Source organism: Stegostoma tigrinum, chromosome 14 (assembly GCF_030684315.1).
Source record: "Stegostoma tigrinum isolate sSteTig4 chromosome 14, sSteTig4.hap1, whole genome shotgun sequence".
NCBI classification, from domain to species: Eukaryota; Metazoa; Chordata; class Chondrichthyes; order Orectolobiformes; family Stegostomatidae; genus Stegostoma; species Stegostoma tigrinum.
This window is the reverse complement of record NC_081367.1, coordinates 478,592-506,538: the sequence shown is the minus strand read 5'-3', so window position 1 is coordinate 506,538 and position 27,947 is coordinate 478,592. Positions and strand designations below refer to the sequence as shown.

At 42.9% G+C, this 27,947-nt stretch overlaps 1 protein-coding gene across 3 annotated transcripts in view; it reads left to right on the top strand.

The window, feature by feature from the left end:
• Nucleotides 1-27,947, top strand: part of LOC125457700 (solute carrier organic anion transporter family member 2A1-like) — a 129,673-nt gene that overhangs the window by 86,581 nt on the left and 15,145 nt on the right. For all 3 annotated transcript variants that reach the window (XM_059650933.1, XM_048542268.2, XM_048542269.2), the window contains 4 exons: nt 4,448-4,529; nt 15,846-16,010; nt 19,733-19,934; nt 22,760-22,919. In XM_059650933.1, coding sequence (XP_059506916.1) covers nt 4,448-4,529; nt 15,846-16,010; nt 19,733-19,934; nt 22,760-22,919 — 609 coding nt within the window. The remainder of the gene's footprint in view (nt 1-4,447; nt 4,530-15,845; nt 16,011-19,732; nt 19,935-22,759; nt 22,920-27,947) is intronic.

Sequence of the window (27,947 nt, the reverse complement as noted above, 5' to 3'; positions counted from 1 at the left end):
TCTTGTTACTCCAGCCATTTGTTTTGTTTCCAGCACCACCTTATTTTTAACTTTGTGTAATTGTCTGTCCACCTCAATTTGTTGGGTCATAGGGCACTCCTTCACTTGCTATTCTGCTGTTGACAATTTACTCACGCTGTCTGACACTTTTGATAGCCTGCAGAGACTTGTTCTTTAGACTATCATGCTCCCCTCACACCATTTGTATGATCATATGATCTCTCTGCCTGCATACTTGTCTTAACTTGACCCGACAAAGAAGCAGCGCTTCGAAAGCTTGTGATTTCAAATAAACCTGTTGGACTCTCACCTGGTGTCATGAGACTTCTGATTTTGTCCACCCCACTCCAACATCAGCACCTCCACAACACGAGACCATTATGAGAAAGGTTTTCAATTCTAGACACCGGAAGACTAGGAGACCTTTGTAGAGTATTCAGATCAAAATTACTGGAATAACTTTAGGAATGAGGAATTATAGAAGCTGAGATTGTGTTCCTAAGAGCCAAGAAGACTGAAGGAACTTGATAGAATCTATAAAAATAGTAAGAGTTGGGATAGAAAAATTGTACATTGTTTCCAATGGCTCAAGGGTTGATGAGCAAGGTGTCCATCTTTAACTTATTTTAAGTTGATCGCCAAAAAGAAGCATGAAAAATGATTTACACAAGCAATGGTTCAGATTTGGAAAGCACTCCCTCTGATATGATAGAGAGAGATTCAAATTAGTGTTCAAAAGGAAACTGGATAGACAGTCTGAGAAATAAAAAAGGTAAGAATAGATTAGGAGAATGGGACTGTTGTCAGACTGACAGGATTTCATTTTGAAAGAAGTAACATGGATATGAAGGGCTGAATGGCCGCCTTTGTGCTGCACAATTCTTTCTGGTGGATCTGAAAAGTATTGCACAGGTTCTCAACAGAAGTTGTACAGTTCTTAAAGGAGGTGTGGGGATGGAAGTGGCAGGGAGATAAGGGACCTGGAATCAGAAAGAAGCACTAAGCCTCATGTTTTGTCTTCCTGGTCCTTAGTTGGAAAAGCTGTTCTTGCCATTTAGGGACCCAAATTAAATTGAAGGTGATTGTAAAACAGGGATACGTTCTCTGCTAATTGGAGTCATACTTGGCACAAGTGAAGATGATTGTGATTGTTGGAGGCCAAACATATCAACCCCTCTGAAGGAAGCACTGAGGGTAGTCTCCTAAGCCGAACCATCTTTGGCTGCTTTATTGATGACTTTGCCTCCATTGTAAGCTCAGAAATAAGGGTGTGCAACCAATAGTGAACAACATTCAGCACCATTCACAGGCCATCAGATATTGAGGCAAATGTAACAAGATCGGGTAACATTCAGACTTCAACTGGTACATATAATGTATCTTTTGTGCCACACTAGTGTCAGGAGATGATCAATTCCAATTAAAGAGAATCTCCCCTTGACATTCAATGCAGTTGCTTCATTGAATTGCCCATGGTCAACCTCCTGGGAGATACAATTGGTCAACAATCTAACTGGACCAGCCATGCAAATACAATGCTAACAAAAACTTGTCTGAAGCTGTGGATTCTATGTAGATAACTCTCTGCCTGACTTTCTGCTACCCATCTACAATATGCTAGCAGCAACTGCAATGGGATATACTACAAAAACCTGAATTTGTGAGGCTCATTCACTCAAGCAGCTTGAAGCTGTTCAAAACCAGCACCTCATTCACCTCCTGAAACATTTGTGCTCTCTACAACTGGTGCACAGTGGCAGCAGTGCTAACCATTTACGAGATGCACTACAGCAACACAGAATCTCTTAACAGCAGCTTCCATACTGATGACCTGTACCATTTATAAGGACAAGGGCAGAGAACACCAAAACCTGCAAGTTCTTCTGAACTGAATCAAATTAGCTTTATTGTCACGTGTTGAATGAGTACAGTAAAAAGTTTATAAGTCACTACTTATAGAGCCACCTGAGGTACAAAAGATACCTAGGTACAATCCTTAGTTACAGAATGGAGAAATGAAGAAAAACAAAGTTGCATTACAGCTGTATATAGGTCAGAAAAACAATAAGCAAAGTCAAAAAGACAAACATCACAGTATCTCTCCAAAGGCTGTCCACAGCAGGCTCGTCCTCTAGAAACAACCATGAAAAGAATGTCTGTTCCGCCACTTACTACGTGTAATTATTGTTTCTTACCTTTGCATCCCGATTAAAATTTCAGCAGCAATATTTTGAGAGTTTAAAGTATAGTTGCTTATTCGCACAATTCTTGTAAGTAACATTCTCGCCACAATACTGACCATTTAACATGCAATGGCATTACCATTACTGAATCCCCTACTATCAACATCCTAAGATTATCATTGACCAAAAATTCAATTGGACTGCCGCATTAATACATTGGCCACAAGAGCAAGACAGAGGCTGGGAATCCCGCAATGAGTGACTCACCTCTTGACTCCCCAGAGCCCTTTAGCCATCTAGAAGTCACAGGTCAGAATTGAGATGAAATGTTCCCCACTTGCCTGGATGAGTGTCGCTCCAACAATACTCAAGACATTTGACAAAGTAGCTTGATTGGCACCCCATTCACAAACAACCACTCCCCCTACCACCTACTTTCAATATATACTGGTGCTACTATATACAACATGCACTCCACAAATTCATCAAAGATCTTGAGACAGCACCTTTCAAACCCGTAACTACCTCCATCTGGAAGGAAAGAGCAGCAGATACATGAGAACACCACACTGCCTGCCAGTTCTACTCCAAGCCATTCACTTAGAAACATGCTCATTCAGTTTTGCTGGGTCAAAATCTTGGTATTCCCTTTCTAATGCATGTGGATCTGCCTACAGCATGGGCACACCAGTGTTAAAGAAAGCAGTCTTTTCAAGAGCAACTAGGGACATGCAATAAATGCTGGTCCAGCTAATGGTGCCAACATTTGTCAGTGAATTTTTTAAAAATTGCCTTGAACTAATGTAATGTTATTCACTTGGTCTCCCTCTCTAGCACACAAAGAAATATTGAATAATGTTAAAGGTTGTGCATATTTACAGATTACAATTAATTCATTTGCTGATTCATAATTTTCTGTCTTCCATATCACAGGTCTGTGGTTTCTTGCATGGATTTGATGATTTAAAGTTAAAGTGAGGGGCTTTTGAAGCAAAGGCTTCACACCAGGTTGTGAGGTTCTTTGCAGTTGAATATCTAGCAGGTTAGTTCTCAGGTGAACTTTGAATCTTGAATAGGTTATGTACTTTGACTGCTTGTTGACTTCCAGTCAGTTTCTGAATCTGGTTTCCTAGACTGGCTGTTGACTGGTTCTTCTGAAGACTGCTGGATTTGCCCAGATTCTAGCTGATCATTTAACCACACAAAGAAAGCATGTAGCTGTTTACAGGTTCAAAGTCTTCCATTTCCCCATCCATCTAGCCTCTTCACCCATCCCTATCTGTCCTGTGTTCCCCTCCCCTGAATTCCAACCTGACCATTGTCAGTCCTCTCCTCTCCCCATCTGTTCTCCTACCCATGCATTTGTCCTCCCTGATCTCTTCCAGTCCTTTGCTCTACCCCCAAACATCCTGTTGCCAACCACCACTGCCAACCCCTACCCCTGCCCAATCTGTCCTCTCTCAGCAGTAGTGAATATGAACATACTCTTGTATCTGAACATATTCAGCCTGATAGCTAGAGTTGGATGAAAGGAGTTGTAATGCACTGAGCAGACACAGAGGTCGATAGGAAATGTCATGTGAGGATTCATTTACTGACATGAGCCACACAGATGAGAAATTTCTGGCACTGCAACTTGGTGCTTGGGTCCTGACACTACGGTTTGACCTCTGAGGCTGCTTGTTTCCACGTAGTTCAGGAGGGCATTCAGGCAACCAGAGAGAAACACTGTCTCACTCTTCATGTTCACACCCCTGACTCAAACCTGCTTTGATGAAGTATACATCGTTGGAGCTATTTTAGCCTTCCAATTCCATTCCATAAATTTTCAGCACCAGCAGTTAACATTGTTAATGAGACCGCTTTTCAGAACTGGATGTGTGCTGTAAGTTATGCTTTCCTCAGTTGCTCCTGATTATGGTGCAGCCAGTGACACAGTTCAGTACCCAGGAACCATTTAAATAAGGACAGCTTAGGTTTTGTGTGCTTTGGCCTCCATTTGATTCAGGCAGATCATAAATTGTGATACCTGAAGAAAGGATTTAACAAATTTACCCCCTGATATTCAAAGATATAATTTTTAAAAATGTTTTGAAGTTTATATGAGCAAGGATTGAAGGGATATGCATTTACTATTGAAATGGATTGAAAATTCATTGCCAGACTAGGTCTTGTCTGATTTCATTGCTGCATATTTTCATTTCTCCTAGGTCATTTCTCATTGTGACTGTTTAATCTTCAGATATCATAACTTTGTTTTGTAGAAGTCAGGCAGCGAGGCTGATATGCTCAGTGAGATGGACGAACAAAAGGTGAAAGAAATGTCACTTCAAGAATTTGTCAAGAGTAAGTCAAGTTGAAGCTATTTTGAACAAATATGTAATTCTTCCTTGATCTTGTTTCTTGTCTATCACAGCAGCAGCTGACACTACACCTTGTGGCTCCGGTTCCTGGAAACTACAATTTAGGAATTCTGTGCCATGCTTTGTGCTCTCTCTGCCCTGGATTGGATCAGGTCTGCATGCTGTACACAGTCCAGTTCGCACACATTTGATAAGATGGTATTAAAGATAGCATTGGCTAACTAGTAGAAGGCAAATATAAACTAGAAGAAACAAAGAACTATGGATGCTGGACCATTGGAGTTTCATAGAATCATTGAATTCTAACAGTGTGGAACCAGGCCATTTGGCCTATCAGGTCTACATTGATCCCTTGAAGACCATCCTCCCCAGATCCAAATCTTCCACCTGCCCACTTCTATCTCTGCAACCTGACATTTCCCACAGCTAGCCCACCTAGCCTGCACATCTCTGGACACTTTGGACAATCTAAAATGGCCAATCCACTCTTTGGATGAGTCTAGTTGAGTTTCTTTTGAATGATACACCCCCCAGGATATTGATAGTGGGAGATTCAGTGATTGAATGTAAAGTGGCAGTGGTTATATTGTGTCTTATTGGAGCTGGTCATTGTCCAGCAGTTGTGTTGTGTGGATGCTGCTTGCCATTGTCAGCCCAAGCCTGGATGTTGTTGCATTTGAATATGGACTGCTTTAGTATCTGACGAGTCATAAATGGTATGGAACATTATTCACCAATGATTGCACATGCCCATTTCTGAACTTATGGTGAAGAGAAGGTTATTGAAGAAGCAGCCGAACATGGCTGGGCCTAGGACACTACCTTGAGGAACTCCTGCAGAGTTGTCCTGGGGCTGAGATGACTGACCTCCAACAACCACAACTATCTTCCTTTGTGCTGGGTATGACTCCAGCCAGCAGAGTTTGTCCACTGATTGCCATTTAGTCCAGTTTTGCTAGGACTCTCAGTTGAATATAGCTTTGATGTTAAGGGTTGTCACTCTCACTCACCTCTGGAATACAGATCTTTTTTCCATGTTTGAACCAAAGTTGTAATGAACTCAGGAGCTGAGAGGTTCTGGCGGAACCCAGACAGGACATCACTGATCAGGATATTGCTGAGCAGGTGCTGCTTGATAGCACTGTTGATGACACTTTCCATGACTGTATTGATCGAGAGTAGACCCTGGGACAGGAAATAACAGAGTTGGATTTTTCCTGTTTTTTGTTTATAGGAAAGTTCCCATATTTTCAGGTAGATGCCAGTGTTATTACTGTACTAGAAGAGCTTGGCTAGGGGAGTGTCATGTTCTGGAGCATGAGTCTCCAGTACTATTGCCAGAGTGTTGTCAGGGTCCATAGCCTTTGCGGTATTCTGTACCTCCAGCAATTTCCTGATATCATGTGAACCAAATTGAATTAGCTGAACATTGGTATCTGTAATGTGGAGGGCTGAAACAGACTATCCACTTGGCACCTTTGGCTGAAAATTGCCATGAATGTTTCAGCCTTACCTTTTGGACTAATGTGTTGGGCTCTTCATTCATTGAGATTGGGGAGATTTATGGACCCTCTTGCAATGAGTTATTTAATTGTCCACAATTGGATGTGGCAGGACTGCAGAGCTTAGACCTGATCTGAAGGTTGTGGGATTGCTAAGATTTATCTATCACATGCTGCTTGGCCCACACATAGTCCTGTCTGGTAGCTTTACCGGCATGACACTTGATTTTTAGGTATGGATGGTGCTGTTCCTGAAATAGCCATCCTGCAGTCTCCATTAAACTAGGGTTGATCCCCTGGCTTGATTGTAATAGTTAAGTGCGGGATATGTATGGCCAGAAGGTTACAGATTGTGCTGAAGTACAATTCTGTAGCCGTTGATGGCCCACCTCATGGATGTCTAGTCTTCTTTCTCAATGTGTTCAAAGTCTGTTCCATTTAGCGCAGTGATAGCGCCATTCAGCATGTGGATGGTTTTCTGAATGTGAAAGGGGAATTTCAGCTCCACAAGGACAGCACAGTGGTCAATTTTGCTGACATTGTTACTGACAGATGCATCTGAAGCTGGCAGATTGGCAAGGATGAAGTCAAGCATGTATTTCCTTCTTGTCTGTTTTCTCATCGCCTGCCGCAGGCCCAATGTAACAGTTACTTCCTCTGGATCCCAACCAGCTCAATCATTAGCACTGCTTAGAGTCAATCTTGGTGCTGGGCATTGAAATCCCCCATCCAGAGTACATTTTGGACCCTTGCCATCATCAATGCTTCTTCCAAGTATTGTTCAATATAGTTCATGATTCATCAGACAAGAGAGGAGTAATCAACAGGAGGTTTCCTTGCTCATATTTAACCTGAATCTATGTTGACGAGTCCCAGCGCAACTCTCTCCTGACCATATACCACTGGCCTCAGCCCCTGCTGGGTCTGCCCTGCCTGTGGGACAGGACATAACTAGGGATGGTGATGGTGATGGCGATGTCAGGGAAATTGTCTGTAAAGTATGATTCCCTGAGACTAACTATGTCAGTCTGTTGCTTGATTAGTCTCTGAGACAGCTCCCCCAATTTTGACACCAGCCCCCAATGTTAGTAAAGAGGACTTTGCAGGGTTTGCAGGACATTTCCTTTGCAGGCTTTTCCCCTGTCTATGTTGATGCCAAGTGGTCAGTCTGCTTTCATTGATTGATACAAATGAGTGGCTTCTTAGGCCATTTCAGAGCCAACCACATCGCAGTTGGTCTGGACTCACGTAGAATCCCTACTTTGCAGAAGGAAACCATTTTGGCCATCAAGTCTGCTCTGACCCTCTGAAGAGCATCCCATCCAGACCCATTCCACCCACCACCACCCTGCCAACCTTATTCCCTGTAATCCTGCATTTCTGATGAATAATCAACCTAATCTACACATCTCTGGGCATCCACCTAACCTGCAAGTCTTTGCACTATGAGAGGAAACTGGGGTACCCAGAGGAAACCAACACACCCAGGGGAAACCAACACAGACACTGGGAGAACGTGCAAACTCCACACACAAAGTTGCCCAAGGGTGGAATCTAACCCAGTCCCCTGGCACTGAGAAACAACAGTGCTAATCACTGACGCAATGTGCCACCCTTAAAATATACATGAGGATGGCAGAAATCCAGATGGGCTTTTCTGTGACAATTGACAATGGCTCATGGTGATGATTAGATTATTAATTCCAGAGTTTTTTTAATTGAATTCAAATTGCACCATTGGCAGGACTTGAACCTGGGTCTCCAGAACATTAGAGATAATGGGAACTGCAGATGCTGGAGATTCCAAGATAATAAAATGTGAGGCTGGATGAACACAGCAGGCCAAGCAGCATCTCAGGAGCACAAAAGCTGACGTTTCGGGCCTAGACCCTTCATCAGAGAGGGGGATGGGGGGAGGGAACTGGAATAAATAGGGAGAGAGGGGGAGGCGGACCGAAGATGGAGAGTAAAGAAGATAGGTGGAGAAGGTGTGGGTGGGGAGGTAGGGAGGGGATAGGTCAGTCCAGGGAAGACGGACAGGTCAAGGAGGTGGGATGAGGTTAGTAGGTAGCTGGGGGTGCGGCTTGGGGTGGGAGGAAGGGATGGGTGAGAGGAAGAACCGGTTAGGGAGGCAGAGACAGGTTGGACTGGTTTTGGGATGCAGTGGGTGGGGGGGAAGAGCTGGGCTGGTTGTGTGGTGCAGTGGGGGGAGGGGATGAACTGGGCTGGTTTAGGGATGCAGTGGGGGAAGGGGAGATTTTGAAACTGGTGAAGTCCACATTGATACCATATGGCTGCAGGGTTCCCAGGCGGAATATGAGTTGCTGTTCCTGCAACCTTCGGGTGGCATCATTGTGGCAGTGCAGGAGGCCCATGATGGACATGTCATCAAGAGAATGGGAGGGGGAGTGGAAATGGTTTGCGACTGGGAGGTGCAGTTGTTTGTTGCGAACTGAGCGGAGGTGTTCTGCAAAGCGGTCCCCAAGCCTCCGCTTGGTTTCCCCAATGTAGAGAAAGCCGCACCGGGTACAGTGGATGCAGTATACCACATTGGCTCATTTTTCCATCCCCACCCCTGTCTGCTTTCCGGAGAGACCACTCTCTCCGTGACTCCCTTGTTCGCTCCACACTGCCCTCCAACCCCACCACACCCGGCACCTTCCCCTGCAACCGCAGGAAATGCTACACTTGTCCCCACACCTCCTCCCTCACCCCCATCCCAGGCCCCAAGATGACATTCCACATTAAGCAGAGGTTCACCTGCACATCTGCCAATGTGGTATACTGCATCCACTGTACCCGGTGCGGCTTTCTCTACATTGGGGAAACCAAGCGGAGGCTTGGGGACCGCTTTGCAGAACACCTCCGCTCAGTTCGCAACAAACAACTGCACCTCCCAGTCGCAAACCATTTCCACTCCCCCTCCCATTCTCTTGATGACATGTCCATCATGGGCCTCCTGCACTGCCACAATGATGCCACCCGAAGGTTGCAGGAACAGCAACTCATATTCCGCCTGGGAACCCTGCAGCCATATGGTATCAATGTGGACTTCACCAGTTTCAAAATCTCCCCTTCCCCCACTGCATCCCTAAACCAGCCCAGTTCATCCCCTCCCCCCACTGCACCACACAACCAGCCCAGCTCTTCCCCCCCACCCACTGCATCCCAAAACCAGTCCAACCTGTCTCTGCCTCCCTAACCGGTTCTTCCTCTCACCCATCCCTTCCTCCCACCCCAAGCCGCACCCCCAGCTACCTACTAACCTCATCCCACCTCCTTGACCTGTCCGTCTTCCCTGGACTGACCTATCCCCTCCCTACCTCCCCACCCACACCTTCTCCACCTATCTTCTTTACTCTCCATCTTCGGTCCGCCTCCCCCTCTCTCCCTATTTATTCCAGTTCCCTCCCCCCATCCCCCTCTCTGATGAAGGGTCTAGGCCCGAAACGTCAGCTTTTGTGCTCCTGAGATGCTGCTTGGCCTGCTGTGTTCATCCAGCCTCACATTTTATTATCTCCAGAACATTATCTGAGTTTCTGGATAAACAGTCGATTGACAGGCTATTGCCTTCAAATGGCTTATGCTCTTTGTGGTCTGGTTCGCATGCTTCTGTGATCTGGTTTGTGAGTCCCTGTGAAGTTACTTGAAGGAGTTAGGAAATTAAAATTTATAACTCTAATTTGAATGTAAGAATTATGCTGCATTTCTATTAATTGATAACAGCAGAAAAAAACATATATTATACTTTTAAGCATTAATTTGATCAATAGTGGCATGACAGGTGTGACTCCTAGAGTGCACATTCTGTTCCATGTGGGAACTTCTAAGACTTTTCCTGTAACCTGGAAAACAACATCTGCAGAAAGTGTTACCTGCCCACAGATTGAGGTCTGGTTTCAGAACTCAGGAAGTAGCTGGTGTGACCGTGTTATATCCAAGAGATTAAGACGTTTGGAGACAGCACATGGGGAGTATTCTGAGAAAAAGGGAGCACATACCTACTAAGCAATCAAGGGAGAAAAGACAAGTGGTGCAGGGATCGGTCACACATATACATCCCATTTTGAGTACTGATGAATCTCAGAATCACAAAAGTGTAAGGATAGAGAAGAAGGCTATTTGGCCCATTGTGCCTGCACTGATGAGAGTGATGGTTCATCTAGGGAGTGTCAGAATTGGCTCAGCTGTACTTGGGATTATAAGGAAAGTTGAAAGAAAAGCTGTGATAGAATTGGAATTTAGAAGATTTGGTGTGAGCTCATGACAGATATTGGATTCTTAAAGGGCTTGATAGGGTAAACTTTGAGAGGATGTTTCCCTAATCAGAGAATCAAGAACCAGATGATACAGTCAGAATAAAGGGGACATTAATTTAAGACTGAGATGAAGAAGAACCTCTTCTCTCAGAGTGTTGAGTGTCTTTGGAATTCCTTGCCGCAGAGAGCACAGTTCTTCTGTATATTTAAGACTGAAGTAGACAGATTCTTGATAGTAGGGGAATCAAGGGTTATGGGAAAGGGGAGGAAAGTGGACGTGAGGAGCACTGGATCAACTAATGGTCCTATTACTTGGAGAACAGGCTTGAGGGACCAGATGGCCTACTGCTGTTCTTATTTCTTGTGATCTTAGGATCTTATTAGAGATTTGTTTGTTATAGGAAAAAATGAACATTTCTGACTTGATGTTATTCCAGGATGGTGTGTGCCTCCTTGGCATTTGGATCAGGGATGTCACTGAGAGGCTACACTGCACCCTGAGGGGATTGGGTGACTAGCCAGCAGTCTTGATCCATTTCAGTACCATTGGCATATAGAAAGCAACATATAGTCCTGCAGTCAGACATTAGGGAGTTGGGTGAGACACTAGGAAGCAGACCCTCAAGAATAGTAACTTCTGAGTTACTCCCAGTGCCACGAATAAGTGAATTTAGAAATAGATGAATAAAGCAGATGAATGCAAGATTAGAAGGATGGTGCAGGATTCAGGGGATTAGATTAGACATAGCCATACAACATTGAAGCAGGCCTTTTGGCCCATCATGTTTATGTCGACCAACAAACATCAAACTACACCAGCCCCATTTACCTACACTTGCTCCATAGATTAATATGCCCTTGCATGTTAAATCTCATCCAGATGTTTCTTAAATGTCAAGTACCTGCCTCCACAACTCTCCCAGGCAGCCTATCCCATATTTCTACTGGCTCCCGGTGAATACTTTTCTCTCTCATCTCCTTTAAAACACTTGCTCCTCACTTAAACTTATGCTGTCTGGTCTTGGACATATCTTAGATTCTCATGATGTACTCTGCCTATGCCTCTTATAAGTTTATATATCTCATTCAGATACCCTTCAGCCTCCTCTGCCCCAGGGATAACAAACCTAGCCTATCCAGTCTGGAAACAAAAAAATGCTGGAAATCACAGTGGGCCAGGCAGCATCTATGGAGAGAAAGCAAGCTAACATTTTGAGCTTAGATGGCTTTGATGCAGAGTTATCTAGACAAGCCCATTCAATCACTCCTGAGACTTTCTACCCTCAGGCTACATCCTGGTGAATCTCCTGTGCACCTTCTCCAGTGCAATCACGTCCTTCCTATAGTGTGGTGACCAGAACTACACACAGTATTCCATCTGTGGCCTCACCAATGTTTGATTAAGTTGCTTGCTGCTATATCCTACACCCTGGCTACTGAAGGCAAGCATCCCGTATGCCGCCTTCACCACCCTGTCTGCTTGTGCTGACAGCTTCAGGGATCTATGGACTTGAACAGTAAGGTCCCTTTGTTCCTCAGTACTCCCAAAGGACCTATCATTTATTTGTTAATATACATAACAAACAGGAGTCCCAGCACAGATCTCTGTGGTACACTGTTGGCTTCTAAACACAAAAACAACCCTCCACCACCACCCTTTGTCTCCTGTTTGAATATATTTTGCCAACTTGCTTGGATCCTATCAGCTCTTATCTTCCATGTTACTGAGTTGTCAAAGGCCAATCTGAAGTCTATTAAACTACATCAACTGCACTATCTTCACTAAAATATTTAGTTACCTTTTCAAAAAAAAACTCAATTAAATTATTCAGGCAGGACTTCCTTCTAATAAACCTCCATCTAATAAATCTGTGTTGACTACCCTTGATCAATCCCTGGCTTTCCAAATGTTATTTATTCCTGTCCCTCAGATTTTTTCCAATAATTTCACACCTTGATGTCAGACTAACATGGCTCATGATTCCCTGGCATTTCCCTCCTGCCTGAATCAGTTTTAGAGGGACATGAACTGCACTGCTTGGACAGGGCTTGTATCTGAACAGAGCTGGGACTGAATTCCTTGCAGGTTGTTTTGCCTGTGCTATCTGGTAGGATTTAATCTAATTCAACAGAAGTGTGGGAACCAGAAGAAAATATCAGAGAGAAATACCAAGGCACACAGATACAGGGAGAGATAATAGGGATTAGTAATACTTAGATGGATTTAATGTAAAAGGAAAGGCAATCAAGTCTGTATCAGTGTTATTGTACATGTATGTGAATACATGTAATGTGGTAAAAACATATGGTGAGTGACTGGTGCAGTTTGCCAAGGGGCAATATGAAGTATGTCGATAACAGAACCCTGGCTCAAACAAGAGCTGGATGTGACATAAAATATTGGTGCATGCAAATTGTTCAGGGTAAATAGAAAAGGAGTGCTAAGAGGAAGGGGGATAGATTGTGGGAACTGCTGATGCTGGAGGATCCGAGATAACAAAGTGTTATCCTTACCTTTATAAGGGTTCAGACCCGAAACATCAGCTTTCTTGCTCCTCTGCTGCTGGGCCTGCAGTGTTCATCCAGCTCTACGCTTCCTTAGCTAAGAGGAGGGGTATCTTATTGATTAAGGAGAAGACTGCAGATCTGAAGAGAAGGGTCAAGGACAGAACTGATTTGGCTATTGACAAGTACCAATAAAGGTGCAATTAAGTTGCTTGACATTGTCTTCAAACCATGCATTAGTGAAAAGATGTAGAGAAATAAATTTACAAGGAATTTACAAAGAAATGCAAGAAAGGTGGAGGAAGTCTAATGACAAACATAGAACACAGAAGCATATAGCTCAGGAACAGGCCCTTTGGCCCACTATGTTTGCACCAACCATGATACCATTCTAAACTAATCCCATCTGCCTGAACATGATCCATATCTCTCTCTTCTCTGACCCTGTATCTGCCTAAATACCGCTTAAACGTTGTTTCCACCACCACCTCTGGCAATGTGTTCTGGGCACTTAATACCCTTGTGTGAGAGTTCTTTTTGTATGATCTCCTTTAGAGCTTCCCGTCTAACCTTAAACCTACATTCCATAGTATTTCACATTTCCACCCTAGGAAAGTGACTAATTACCCAACCTATCTGTGCCTGTCATACTTTTATGAACTTCTAACAGGTTGCCCCTCAGTCTTCAACATTGTTGCAAAAAATTTTGTCCATCCTGTCCTTATGCTAATACACTCCAAATTTAGGAAACATCCTGGTAAACATCTTTTGACCCTCTCCAGAGCTTGCACATCCTTCTTATAATGCAGAGACAGAACTGCACACAATATTCCAAATATGGCCTTACTAAAGTTTTATACTTAGTGCCCTGACTGAAAAATGCATGCATGCAGTATGCCTCCTTTACCGTCTTATGTTGTATTGCCACATTCTGGGAGTCATGGACATGCACCCCAAGATTATTCTGTATATTGATGCTCCCACAGGTCTTGTATTTACAGTATTCTTTGCACATGCATTAGACCTCCCAAAATACATCACCTCACACTTGACCAGAATAAACTCCAACTGTCATTTCTCTGCCCAACTTTTCAGCAGGCCTGTATCCTGCTGCATCCTTTAACAACATTCCTCACTACTCACAAATCTAGCAATTTCATTGTCATCTGCAAAAGTACTAATCAGATCACCTACGTTTTTGTCCAATTCATTTATCTCTATTAAAAACAAAGAAGTCCCAGCACTAATCCTTGCAGAACACCAGTAGTCACAAAACATCAGTCAGAAAAACACCCCTTCACTACGACACTCTGTATTGAACAACCAAGTGAATTTTGTGTCCAACTTATCAACGCATGGATTCCATGTGGCTGAATCTTCTGAGCCAGCATTCCATGAGGTACCTTATCAAATGCTTTAATAGAGTCCACGTAGACAACATTCACCATCCTAACCTCATCAGGCATCTTTGTCACTTTCTCAAAAAAACTCAGATTTGTGATACAAGACCTCTCCTGCACAAAGCCATGCTATTCCTAATAAGTCCACTGTTTTCCAAATGCAAGTAAATCCTGTCCCTAAGAATCTTCTTCAGTAATTTCTCCAAGAATATAAGGCTCACTGGCCTATAATTTCCCAGGTTAGCCTTCTGCCCTTAATAAAAATAACAACACTGGCCATTCTCCAGTCTTCTGGGACCTGACTTGTGGCTAAGAGAGGATATAAAGACCTTTGTCAAGGCCCCAGCAGTCACATCCCTTGCCTCCCTCAATATCCTGGGAAAGGTTTCATCAGCTCCTGGAGACTTTTTTCCGTAATGTTTTGCAAGACACCCAACACATCCTCCTTCTGAATATTGACATGCCCCAGAATACTAAAGTTCTCTCTCGAAACTTGTGTCTTTCTCCTTGGTGAATACCGATGTGAAGTACTCATTAAGGACCTCACCCACTTCCTCTGGCTCTGTGTATAAATCCCTACTTTGTCCTTAAATGGACCTATCCTTTCACTAGCTACCTCCTTGCTCCTAATAAAAATACCTAGTGGTATTATCTCTGGACTGTCAATCCAGAAACCCAGGTAATGTTCTGGGGAAACTGAGATAACAAGGTGTAGACCTGGATGAACATAGCAAGCCGAGCAGGAAAGCTGACGTTTTGGGTCTTTCAGTCTAGATCCGAAACATCAGCATTCTTGCTCCTCTGATGCTGCTTGGCCTGCTGTGTTCATCCAGCTCTACATCTTGTTATCCCAGATTCTCCAGCATTGGCAGCTCCTACTATCTCTGTAATGTTCTGGGGACCCAGGTTTGAATCCCACCATGGCAGAAGATCGAATTTGAATTCAATAAAAATCTGATTTAAGAGTCTAATTCTGGCCCTGAATCCTTTGTCAATTGTCGGTAAAAGCCCACCTGGTTCATTGGGAAACGGCTATCCTTACGTGGTCTGGCCTACAAGTGACTCCAGACTCTCAGCAATGTGGCTGAATTTTAATTGCCCTCTGGGCAAGGGGTGGGTACAATTTTCCTTTCATGAAGCTGACTCTAGTTGATTAGATTATGATTTTCCAAATGTGCTGCTATTACTTCCCTAATAATTGTTTCCAACATTTTTCCAACAATCAGGGACCAAAATCCACAAACCTGTTTCTGGCCCCAAAATGTTGAATTGAACAAAAACCAATTAATCTCAGTGTTAACAATTTGATTATCAATAGCCACTTGTCAAAAAGAGGTTCACACCTCTATGAACTTCTTTGTATTGTTTCCCTATTTCACTTCTGAAACGGCTGGATTTTGTCATTTTCAGTTTGTTTCAATTTATGTTTATCTTCCTGGCATCGGTTTGTATATTCTGTGAACTACATTTGTCATTTTATTCTGCACTGTATTCCAGTTTTTATGTTCTCAGTTCTAATTGTTTTATCTCTGCAGTCTCTGCTCCATGCTGTGTTGGGTATTCACTGGTCTGCCCAACTGGCCTGTTCTGTTCTACTAGTATTATATCTAACTTGTATATTCTCTTCTCTTAGTGTTTCCCAAAATGTTTGCCAAGTTGCTGTTGAATCCATTATTTGTCATTATCGTGCTGGCTCAGTGCAGTTTCTCTTCCATGATTGCTGGTCTGTCGACATACTTCAATAAGTTCCTGGAACAGCAGTACTCCACAACAGCATCCCATGCAAATTTCCTCATAGGTAAGTGGAGTTATATGAGCAGTGATTGATTAATTTATTACATAGTCATTGTTACCCAAACAGTAGTCAACACCAATTCAGCTCATTAATTGTCATATGTTTCCCATGCCCTTGGTTTTAAATGGGCAGAATCTCCAATTCCAGAATCACCTTAATCCTCCACAGTTTTAGGTTTCCATGATGGGCATTTTTTGGATACAAAGTGGATGTTCTCATACATCCTGTGTCAAACGATATTTGTCACAATTTATACACTCACTAAATCAACCTTTGTCCTTTCGTAGCATCCTTCAGTATGTACGCTCCTTCAAAATTTATTGTTAATAGCATGTGTGGCTATGTAGACTCAGAATAATTATTTTACAAAAGGACACCAATTTGCCCAGCAAATCCATGGTGGCCCTCTGTAGAACATTCTAGTCATTCCCTACTCCAGCCCTTTCTTGTGTTCCAGATTTAGTTCCTTCAGTACAAATCAAATTTTTTATAAGACTCTGATAGCATCCACCTTCACCAGCCTCCTACTTAATGAGAAGCAAGGTTCCCTCTCATATTTTCCCCCACCCCTTGCAGTTTCAACATCTGATGGACATTGTGCCCTCAGCTAATGGGAATAGTTTTTCTTTATCTACTTACTGCAAATCTGTCATGATCACATTACTTATTGCTCAAATATCTCTTAATCTCATTCAGTCCAAGGAGAATAATCCCAGCATCTCCAGGTTTACATTTTTGCTAAAATTATTCATTCTTGGAAACAATATAGTAAATCTCCACTGCAGCCTCTTGAGAGCCTACACAAAATGTGGTGACCAGATCTGGATGCAGTACTTGAGTTAGGGGCCTAACCATGACTTTATCAAGGATCCATTCAGCTTCCTCACTGATTTCTATTTAAACAGCCCAAGATCCTAATTACTCTCAATATTTCAATACACCTGCACACCCAAATTCCTCAGTTTCTGAACTTTTTTTTACAGGTGTTTGAGGTAAGAGTGGGGACGCATCTTAGTGATAGCAAGCACAACATTATACGCTTTAAGTTTATTATGGAAAAGGAGGAAAATGGTCAGCAAAAATGGGTTTTGGGTTCTGGGAAGGCAGGTTTTATTAACATGAAGCAGGATCTGGCCAAAGTCAACTGGGAACAGCTAACTGAGTGTGAATCTACAGCAGGACAGTTGGAGGTGTTCAGAAAGAAATTGAGAGCTCAAGCCCTTCAGGATGAAATGTAGGAGCAATAAGCCTAGATCATCATGGAAATCTCGGAATATTCAGAACTGAATATAACAGGGGCCAAAGGAACATATCAGCTAAGGCCCTAGAGGTGTGTAAGAAATGCAGAGGTGACCATAGGAAAGCAATTAAGAAAGCAAAGAGGGAGTCATGAAAAACACTATTGGGCAAGATTAGGGAAAATCCCAAGACTGCCATTATCAAGAATCCCATTAAAGATCAAGGGAGGAATCTGTGTGGGACCGCAGAGGATATTAGTAGAGTGGATTAGTAGAGTGGTAAATGGATACTTCACATTTGTCTTGACTTAAGAGGAGAATGTTGGTATAGAATTTGGGAAGAGGGTCTGAGAGGTTCTTGAGTAGGTTGATATTGGAAGTGAGGGAGGTATTGGAAGAAATAAACACATTTCACTCATTAGGCTACTCATAACTGAAACACAGTGATGTCACAGAAATGCAGTCAGCCAATTCATACCCACAAAGCCTCATTTAATAATCCGTCCAATATACTGTCCTGCTTTGTTGCACTGCCTCCTTTATTAATAATGTGACAACACTTCCTCTTTTGCTCATTCATCTGTCTTGCCTGATAGCTCCTATACCCTATAATTGTGTTGCCAGTTCTATTCTCCTCTCAACCACAATCAGTGTGTCAGCAACAGTATTGCAATTCCACATGTCAATCCATGCCCTTAATTCATCTGTCTTACTTATGATACTCCTAACATTAACGAAGAGACCATCCAGCCTTGCCTTACTGCCTTGAGACTCAACATGTCTGAATTCCTTCTGCCTAGGTTCTTTTTCTAATGTATGCCTCTGACAAGTTACTTTCAATTCCTCCCAATTGCGCTAACAATCCCACCTGCAAGGATGTTGGTCCCATTCTGGTACAAATACAAACTGTTCCAGTTGTAGACATTCTACCTTCCCTAGAAATGGCCCCAATGATCTGGGAACCTAAATCCCTCCCTCCTGTACCATCTCTTGAGCCATACCTTATTCTTGTACTTCTGTGTTCGCTGGGACTTGACACAAAGAGCGATCCAGTGATTTCAGTCCTCAAGGTCTATTCCCCTGTTACAATTGTTCCTGCTTTTCTCTTCCTCCCCATTTGCTGTACAGTCAGGCTGCCTGTGGTACCGAGATAACAAAGTGTGGAGCTGGATGAACACAGCAGGCCAAGCAGCATCTCAGGAGCACAAAAGCTGATGTTTCAGGCCTAAACCCTTCATCAGAGAGGCTCTCGGCCCGAAACGTCAGCTTTTGTGCTCCTGTGATGCTGCTTGGCCTGCTGTATTCATCCAGCTTCACACTTGGTTATCTTGGATTCTCCAGCATCTGCAGTTCCCATTATCTCTGCCTGTGGTACCAGAACCTTAGCTCTGACTGCAGTCACTTGGGGAACAAATACCCTTTATAACTTTATATAGAAAACAACAATTTCTGAGTGGGATAGCAAGGGGTTCCTGCCCTACCTGCTTGATTCTCTTTGCCTGGTGGTCACCCACTCCCTTCTTTTCTACAGTCCCTCAGCTCCAGTGTGACCACCTTTTTAAATGTGATATTCATGTAACTGAGCATCACATATTGCACTGTGTCCACAGCCACTGCCTGAGCTCCAAAATACAGCTGAAGTTGCTGCAGTTTGGAGCACTTCCTGCATACATGGTCATCTTGGATGCTGGTAGGATCCAAAACTTGCAACATGTGACCAGTGACAAATTTCACTGAGTTGAACTTACTTCCCACGTTTTAAAATTAAACTTATAGTTTTCTTATTACTTAATTAAAAAAGATACTCACCTTTTCTTGTTCTCTGACTGTTACTTGCCCCCGTGCATTTTAGTTAGTCTTCAATCAGTATTCAAATAAACATCTATTACCTACTAAAGAGCTTGCAGGTTTCTTGTGGTGTCAGTTCAGTTTAGTGCTGGGCCTTGACTTACCCGGTGAGAAGACCATCTAAACTATGAACCAAAAAAAACCCAAAAAAATCACTACTTCTACTCTGACTCCAAAATCTCAGAAACATACACTCATCCATGATGTGCCTCACTCCAGATGTGTTCTTTGCCCATTGCTTACAGGTGTTCTGTCAAATGCTCCCAAGGTATTAGGATCACTCCCAGTCTATGCCAATCCCATTTAGCAGCCACCTTGCCTTGACCTTTACTCGGTATGTTCGACACAACTGCACTGAACGTCAGGCTGGGAATGCAGCTACATTGGTCCACTGCACTCATTGGGACATGAGGCGTCAGACTGTGCAATGCACATCACTCAGTACTGGATTGTGACATCTGTCACAGATGTGTCTTGAAATGTTAACTTCTGTTTTCCTCTCCACAGGTGCTGTCAGACCTATCGGGTTTCTCTAGTAATTTTTGTTTTGATTTCAAATCTCAAGGATCCAATTTAATTTGCCTTTACCTTTGCCTTTGCTTTTATTTCATTGATGAGTTGTTATTCTTCCCTCTTTAGGATCTATAATGCTGCCGGCTATTGCTATAGGAATGATCCTTGGTGGGCTTTTTATGAAGCGTTTCCATCTCTCCCTGGCAAAGATCCCCTGGTGCTCAGCCAGCGTTCTGAGTCTGGTCATTATTCTAACCATTCCTTTGTTTTTCTTGGGATGCTCAACTCAGAAAATTGCTGGAATCAATTATAGTAAAGATGGAAACAGGTAATCATGTGTTTGGGAGTAATTCCCTGTCAATATAATAGAAAATAATGGGGGAAAAGAATCTCTTCTTCTGTTGATTAGTCTTAAGACATGCAGGTTTGCACTGGCATAACTATGCTATATCTGCTGTGTCTGTTGAGATTAGCCCATGCCTAAGGCACATAGTAGGCAGAGGATCCCATCATAGGCATTCCGCTTGGTCTGTTTTGTGGTCCTTGAGGCAGCCAGGGTCAGTACACTCATTGCACTGTTACTTCTCTGTAGTAGGCCTCAATCTCTGGGCAAATGCGCCTCATTTCTAAACAGCTGAGGTGAAAAATATTGCTGCATCAAGAATTGTAGTTCTAAATCCATGTTATTAATGCAACATCCTGTGGAATAATTTCATAAGGTTCGCAATGTTGACACACACACTCTTAACTCTCATTTCCTTGTGTGTTTTGGCTGAAATTGTTTAAAGTGGTGCAGAGCAGCTGCCAGTAAAACTTCAAGATAACATGGCGTGGTAATAACATGGCCCCTGATCATTGCACTCTTCATTTGAATGCTGCTGCAAGCCCTACTTTGCAATCTTGAACAACTTGTCAAGTTTGTGTTGAGTAGTCTAGACTCTGCAAGCTTTAAATCTGGAGGAGGAAAGCACAACACCTAGATATTGAGCTAAAACAGGGGTAGGATCTGGCCAGTGCTATGAATGATGAAATTTGTGGGAGAATGTTTGGAAAATTAATTCTTCAAAGTGTGTAAATTGAAATAATTTTGAAGTGAATTGCAGCCAGATTATGTGATGGTATCTATCAATGTGGATTCTTAACAGAACTTCAGCTTCAGCAAAGAACATAAAACATGCAACAACAAATCAGTCGCCAATTCCAATCTTAGTGGATGTTCACATTAGCAGCAGCTTACATGACTGCCAGCTGGTTCACTGCCATGTGGTTTACATTTTCCTAATTGTTTGGCCTTTAACGAATGACAACATTGCCTGTCCCCAGAGTTGAAATCAAGCATGAGTTTAAGCAAATAAAGAGCAATCATAGAAACATAAAGACAAGCACAGGCTGTTCAACCCCTTGAGCGTGTCTCACTCTAGTTATAGACTAGACCAGACCCCCACAAAATACTTTAAGAAGGTAGCCTATAATTTTTCCATATTTTAAAGGCAAATGCTATGTTACAGATGTAATTCGATTGGTCAAACTACCCAGCATTAAGCAAAACACAATTTATTTAAACACTATAGTTAAAATACAACAAATGAAAGAATAATTTAGAATAGCTTTACTCTATTGGAAAATTTAACTGAATAATAGATAGAGTAACTGTAATTTATATATTCCACTAATTAACTGTTCCAATATAGTAACATTCCATAAACACATCCTTTGCCAAAAACGGCAAATTCAGAAAAATAGATTTGTCTCACAGGTAAGCCACAGCAGAGGGAAGCCTTAACTTCTAGCTGTGACTGAAAGCGAGAAAAAATTTTAAAAAAACTAGAAATCTTGATCTAAGAGAGCTGGCACATCCAGGCTGCTTCTATTGTTCCAAAACTTTAAAAAAATCCAAGGCCTTCCAAGTAGTTTACTGGCTTTTTCAAATAGAAAGCTCAGCGCCTCTGTCTTAAAGCTTCTTTGTAAAACAAAAGGACAAACTAACCTCTTAAAGCCACAGCATCATTACACTGCTGTATGAGATCATAACTAACCTGCAACCAAACACCCATATTCCTCAATACCTTTGAATAACAAAAATGTACAAGTCTTAGGTTGTAATCTAATAACATTTTCCATTTATGAAACAGTTCAACATTTGTACCTTCTTAATATAAAAATGTATTTCCTAATTTCACTCCTAAAAGGTCCGGCTCCACTTTTTAAACTATGTTTCCTAGTTCTAGAACCCCTACCCCATTCCTGCCACAATTTCAATTCCTCTAACATGAGCCAGATAGGGTTTCAGAAGGTGAATCAGAAGATGGGGGAGCGGCAGAGAGGGGAGGAGGTGAGCAATTTCAAAGTTGGGAGCGATGAGCAGAATGTTGGGAGAGTTGAGAGGGGGCAACAGTTTTAGTGCAGGGACACATTTCTCAAATAGGCCAAGTGAGGACGGTAATTTGAGTCTTCGTTTTGCCACAGGACTTTCCTAAGACCAAGGAGCTTCTCAGCCGCAGGTTTAGCTGTACAACTTCTTGGTTATATAAGAAGGATGTGGAAGCTTTGGAAAGGGTGCAGAGGAGATTTACTAGGATGTTGCCTGGTATAGAGGGAAGGTCTTACGAGGAAAGGCCGAGGGACTTGAGGCTGTTTTCATTAGAGAGAAGAAGGTTGAGAGGTGACTTAATTGAAACATATTAAATAATCAGAGGGTTAGATAGGATGGATAGGGAGAGCCTTTTTCCTAGGATGGTGACAGTGAGCACGAGGGGGCATAGCTTTAAATTGAGGGGTGAAAGATATAGGACAGATGTCAGAGGTGGTTTCTTTACCCAGAGCGTAGTAAGGGAATGGAACGCTTTGCCTGCAATGGTAGTAGATTTGCCAACTTTAGGTACATTTAAGCTGTCATTGGATAAGTATATGGACGTACATGGAATAGTGTAGGTTAGATGGGCTTTAGATCGGTATGACAGGTCGGCACAACATCGACGGCCGAAGGGCCTGTAGTGCTGTTATGTTCTATGTAATATCTATTTTATGTCAGTCCCACAAATTCACTATGTGTAGTTGTTAGGAATGTCTGTGTTATTCAGTGCAGTCAGGATTGGTTTTATTTGAGGTGAGCTGCTGGTTTGACTTTCTTATGTTATTTCTGGATCTTGTCAGGTCCTCTTCATTCAGTCTCCAGACTGACTGTAATGCTCATTGCTTCTGCTTTGATTATACCTACAACCCAGTGTGTGGAGTGGATGCCGTAGAATATATCTCACCGTGCCATGCTGGTTGTACACATTCTATCTTCAATCAATCCACAGGAATGATTATGGTAAGTGCCGTTAAAGTTCACTGAAAACAACTTCTGTTTCCTTTGTTTTATATAAAGCTATTATCTGCCCATTTCAAATGTTGAAATATAGCATTTGGTTCCATCATCCAAGACATTTATAAATATCATGAATAGTTGAGGCTTTGAGCACCTGTGTTACTCCACTGGTGCCCTACTGGCTGGAAAAAGACACATTCATTCCCATTCTCCTTTTCTGGTTATCGACAAATTTCAAATCAAGGCTAATAAATTACTCCAATCCTATGTGCTTCAATGTTGACCACTAGCTTTTTCTCAAAATCCAAACACACCACATCCTTTGGTTCTTCGCTATCTACTCTATAGTTACATTCTCAAAAACTCCAGTCCATTAGTTAACCATTTCATATACCTGTGCTGACTTTGTCTAGTCCCATAAATGTTTTCCCATTGTACAGTTATCATGGCTTTCATAACAGACTTCAGCAGTGTCCCCCACTACTGACAATAGGCTAACTGCTTTGTACTTCGGTCTTTCCTCTCCCTCGTTTTTTTTAAAGTTTCTTTCCACAACAGTCTCAGCATGTTTGGTGAGGTGGTCATACCAAAGGTAAAAACTGAACAGGCAGACAAAGAAACAGTGAAGAATAGCGAAAGGTAGGTGGAGTAGGAGGTCCTGGTGATGATTGGCCTCTCTAACAGTTCAACTATTTTGGATACTACTGGTGTGACAACCTATCAGAGGATAGCAACAGATGCTGCACCTGCAGCTGCAGCTGCACAACTGCAGTTAACCAGAAACTGCTGCTGAAATAACTCCACAAAGGCTAGTATCCCATCACCATGTCACCTTTTACGTACACATGGGCAGTCCTTCACACTGATCCAGTTCCCTCAGACCCAGTTGTCAGAGTGAATAGGATGTCTGACACTTCTGATCTCTTTTTTTCTTAAAGAATGTTATTTTGTATTTTCCACTACTAAGAAAATGCTCATGTGGCTAGTGAAGACAATGCTTATTAATGTGTTAAGAAGTGAAGGAAGAGGGTAGGGACGAAATCAAAATAGCATTGGAGGGGGAAGTAAAGGAACCCACCCACCATAGCACCCACCTGTCCCTAAAGGCATTGAAAACATTGGTGGACACTGGGTGATCCCTCTCTATGGACAACCGAGCGAGAACATAACCGTGGAAGAGGGGAGACAGTTGGCAGAGATGATCCCCTCCACAGCCTGCTGCTTGGACTTGTTTATAGCCAGCCTGGTCAGGCCCAGGAGCAGATCCATGAGAAGGTCCCCTGATCTGCCTGCACCCCTTTGCACCAGGTGCCTAAAGATTAGAAACATTGGGCTGAAGTGCAACCAAAAGTGTAATAACAAAAGCCTTTTCAAATAATTAAAAAGGGGTGCAAATGCGCACAACCAATATACAGACAGACTACACAGCGTTGCAAAATAAGCAGTTGGGCTAGGAATACATGCAGTTATAAAGGGACTGCTGTGTGCAACATCCTCCACCCCAGATCATCAAGGGAAAGAGGGAGGACTCCCACATAGTGAGCCCTCCACTGAGGATCCTTACCACCCCATGGTGAATAGGCACGCCAAAGTGTGTCTAGGTAGTGGATAGAGCAGAAGCAGGCAACCCAAATGCTGTTCTCTTTCTTCTCTCCCACATTACCACTGTATAGCAGTAACGCTTAATGTTTACCCCACAACACCCATGTTGAGATATGAGATGAATCAGCAAAGACACCATGTGCAAAAACTTTATTCAATATTACCACCACCATGATAACACTCATCATGTCAGTGAACCAGTATAAAGCAAAACTTGATAAGGGCAATGCTTATGTGAAAAGGGGGAGGGTAGGGTTTAAAATCAAGATAGAGTTGGAGGGGGAAACAAATCACTCTATCCCACCGTGCTGCTCACCTCTCCATAAAGGCATTGAGTGCTGTACAAATAAGATAATACAGTGTGGGGCTGGAGGAACACATCAGGCCAGGCAGCATCAGAAGAGCAGGAAAGCTGACTTTTTGGGTCGGGACCCTTTTTCAGAGAAAATTCGTGATTCAGTGCTATTCTTATCTGTTGGCCAATGCTGTGTGACTTCACCAGATTAACAGCCCCAACGAGAACAACCTGGCTGACCTCGGTACAATCACATGTCCCCCACCAACCCCCAAAATACAACTTGGATTCTGCATATATAAGCCAGTTTCTTTTGTGTAGCTCCATCCAGGGCAATTTAGCTTCGGGTCTGGTCCTTTCAACTCTGCCTCCATACAGGTGACTTGTAATGCACAGTAGCTTGCCTCTTGCGCCTACACCGTATTGGAAGAAACTCATTCTCTCCTTCAGGTGCCAAAGGCATTGAGGCGGCAGCATCCACTGTGCCCATCTCAGATTCCAAGATATCATCAATTCTTGACGGAGATGGAGAGACCACAGGTCCCAGAACAATCAGAAAGTAACCAACCACATTTTGCTCTTGTACTGTTTACAAGTTTGTAGCTTTCATATGGTCCACATATTGTTCAGGATTGTTGCACCTACCCAAACTTTATTAGTCACTGGACCTGATGTTGTGTCGATCATGCCTCTTATCCTACACCAAACTTCGTCCTCTGAAGTAAACAGGTCTTTCTCCCTCAGCCAAGTCTTGTGCCTGGCATTGGCGTTCCTGATACCATTTCACCCATCCCCCGCTCCCGATCTGGTAATGTCAGATTTAACCAGGTGTGGAATCTTCTCCCGTTAGCAGCTGCACTAGAGCTTTCCATGTAGTAGCACGAGGGGTGGTCCAGTAATCAAATAGAAACCGGGACAGTTTGCTATCTAGTGAAGTTGTAGGCTGTTTCTTTAAGTGTGCCATCAAAGTTTCTGCCAGAGCATAGCATGATGGATGGTATGAAACTGTCCTTATATGTTGAAAATGCATTCAATTTTAGGAAATACTCAAATTCCCTGCTGGTAATCAACACCTCTGGAAGTTCATGTATTGCCAAAGATGCTCGCAGCTTTTTAATCATCATCCCCAAGTTTGACCAATGAACTCTCTGCATATCCAGTCACTTGGGGTGGCGATTCCCATGAACATGAGGGAGCTGCCAGCAGTAATTTTTGTCCTTGTTGGTACTCTGGGCACTGCCGCACCACAGAGGCCATGTCTGCATCCAATCCTGGCCACTAGACACAGCTTCTTGCCAACATATTCATTTTGGAAACTCCTGAATAATCCTGGTGGAGCTCAACCAGTATCAGTACCTTTGCTCAGGACAATCACCTTTGCTCCCCATAACAATATGCTGCCTTCTGTGATCTGGTCTCTCCTGGTCCAAAAAAAGGTTTCACTTCTGGCCATAATGGCCCTTTGATTTTGCCCATTAGCACAAGTTGTTTCAGTTTTGCCATGGCTGGATCTTCTTATTTCCAAAGTCAGCTGTGACTGGAAGTGTATCCAGAAAATTTAAAAGGGTAATGGACCGTACCGGCTTTGGCACCAATGGTGGTGTACCTGCCAGCAGGAGGCAACTCAGTGTGTTTGTATTTGCTACTTGGTGTCCTGAGTGGTGTTACAATTTGTAATTATTCACATTAATTATGTTTGTAATTATTAGACCCCATTGCTGACTTTGGCCTGAAGCTATAGGCGGCACTGCTTTGACGTCTTTAAGTAAACCTAGCAGGAGTTTGTGGTCTGTTATTATTACAAATTTACATGCACAAAAAGGTATTGATGGAATTTCCAGACTCCAAATATGACTGCCAAACCTTCGTTCTCTATCTGGGCATATTTGTACTGTGTTAGCCAAAGTTCTGCATACATACGTTGTTGGGCATTCTGTCCATTGGGCCACCTATAAACTAATATGACCCTGATGGCAGGAAGCATCACATGATCTTGCTTGGAATCTTACTATGCCAACACTTTAGAGGATGATAGCTGTTCCTTCATTTTCCTGAAAGACAATGGCTTAGCGACACAACCATTTTCAAAGTTGCCCTTTTATTTTTAAAGAGTTGATGCAAAAGTTCCAGTATACGTATGAACTTTCTGAAACAATTCACCAGCCCAAGAAAAGACCTAATGTCCAGTATAGATATGGAATCTAGGGCACCTGAGATCACTCTCACTTTATCTTCCAATGGGAGTAATCCGGCCTTGTTGACTCTGTATCGGGGTGCTTAGAACACACATTTCTCCCTTCCCAGGCATATGCCCACCTGGAAGAAACAGCTAAGGACTATGTCCAAGTTCTCTAAGTGCTCTATATTGGTATTACCTGTTATTAGCACATCATCTCAATAAATAATGACATAGGGTAGATCTTTTAAAATGTTCTCCATCGTCCAATTGAAAAATTGCAACGCTGATGATACCCCCAAATGGCAAACAGTACCAGGATGCATATTATGGATATTAACTCTAGCATACTTCTGGGAATCCTTATCTAACTCCAATTGCAAGTACACATGGCTCATGCCCAGCTTCATGATGGACAGCCTCCTGCCAGCTTTGCATATGAATCTTCTATGCGAGGTGTTTAAAAAAAAAGCAAAAAAAAAAGTTTGCTGTTTATTTTCTCTCCCCACAAAGGCAGATCAACCCATCCGGCTTCACAATGGGTATGACCGGCGCTGCCCATTCTGCAAACTGGACTGGTCGAGATGAGCCAGTCTAGGTGAATCTTTGTCAAGCAATTCTGCCCCTTCAAGCTTGGGCCTGAGCCTTTTACGACAATTAGTAATAACTGCACCAATTGCTTCTCATCGGAGATGGGAACAAAGTTGTACCTTTAATCTGTAAGGGTTCCCCAGTATAGTGTCTCTGTCCAGCCAAGGTCTTGCACAAACTTAAGGGTTGGAGGCCAGAATGAACTTTATAGACGAGTTCTGTGGTCACAGAAGCAGTCACATCAGTATCCACCGCCATTAGGACCGAGTGACCATTTAAGCAGACATTATTTTGATTGGTTCTGATTTGGATGTTGCTAAGCAATTCCAAACTACCTGTAGGTGAGCTTTCGGGCACACACTCTCTT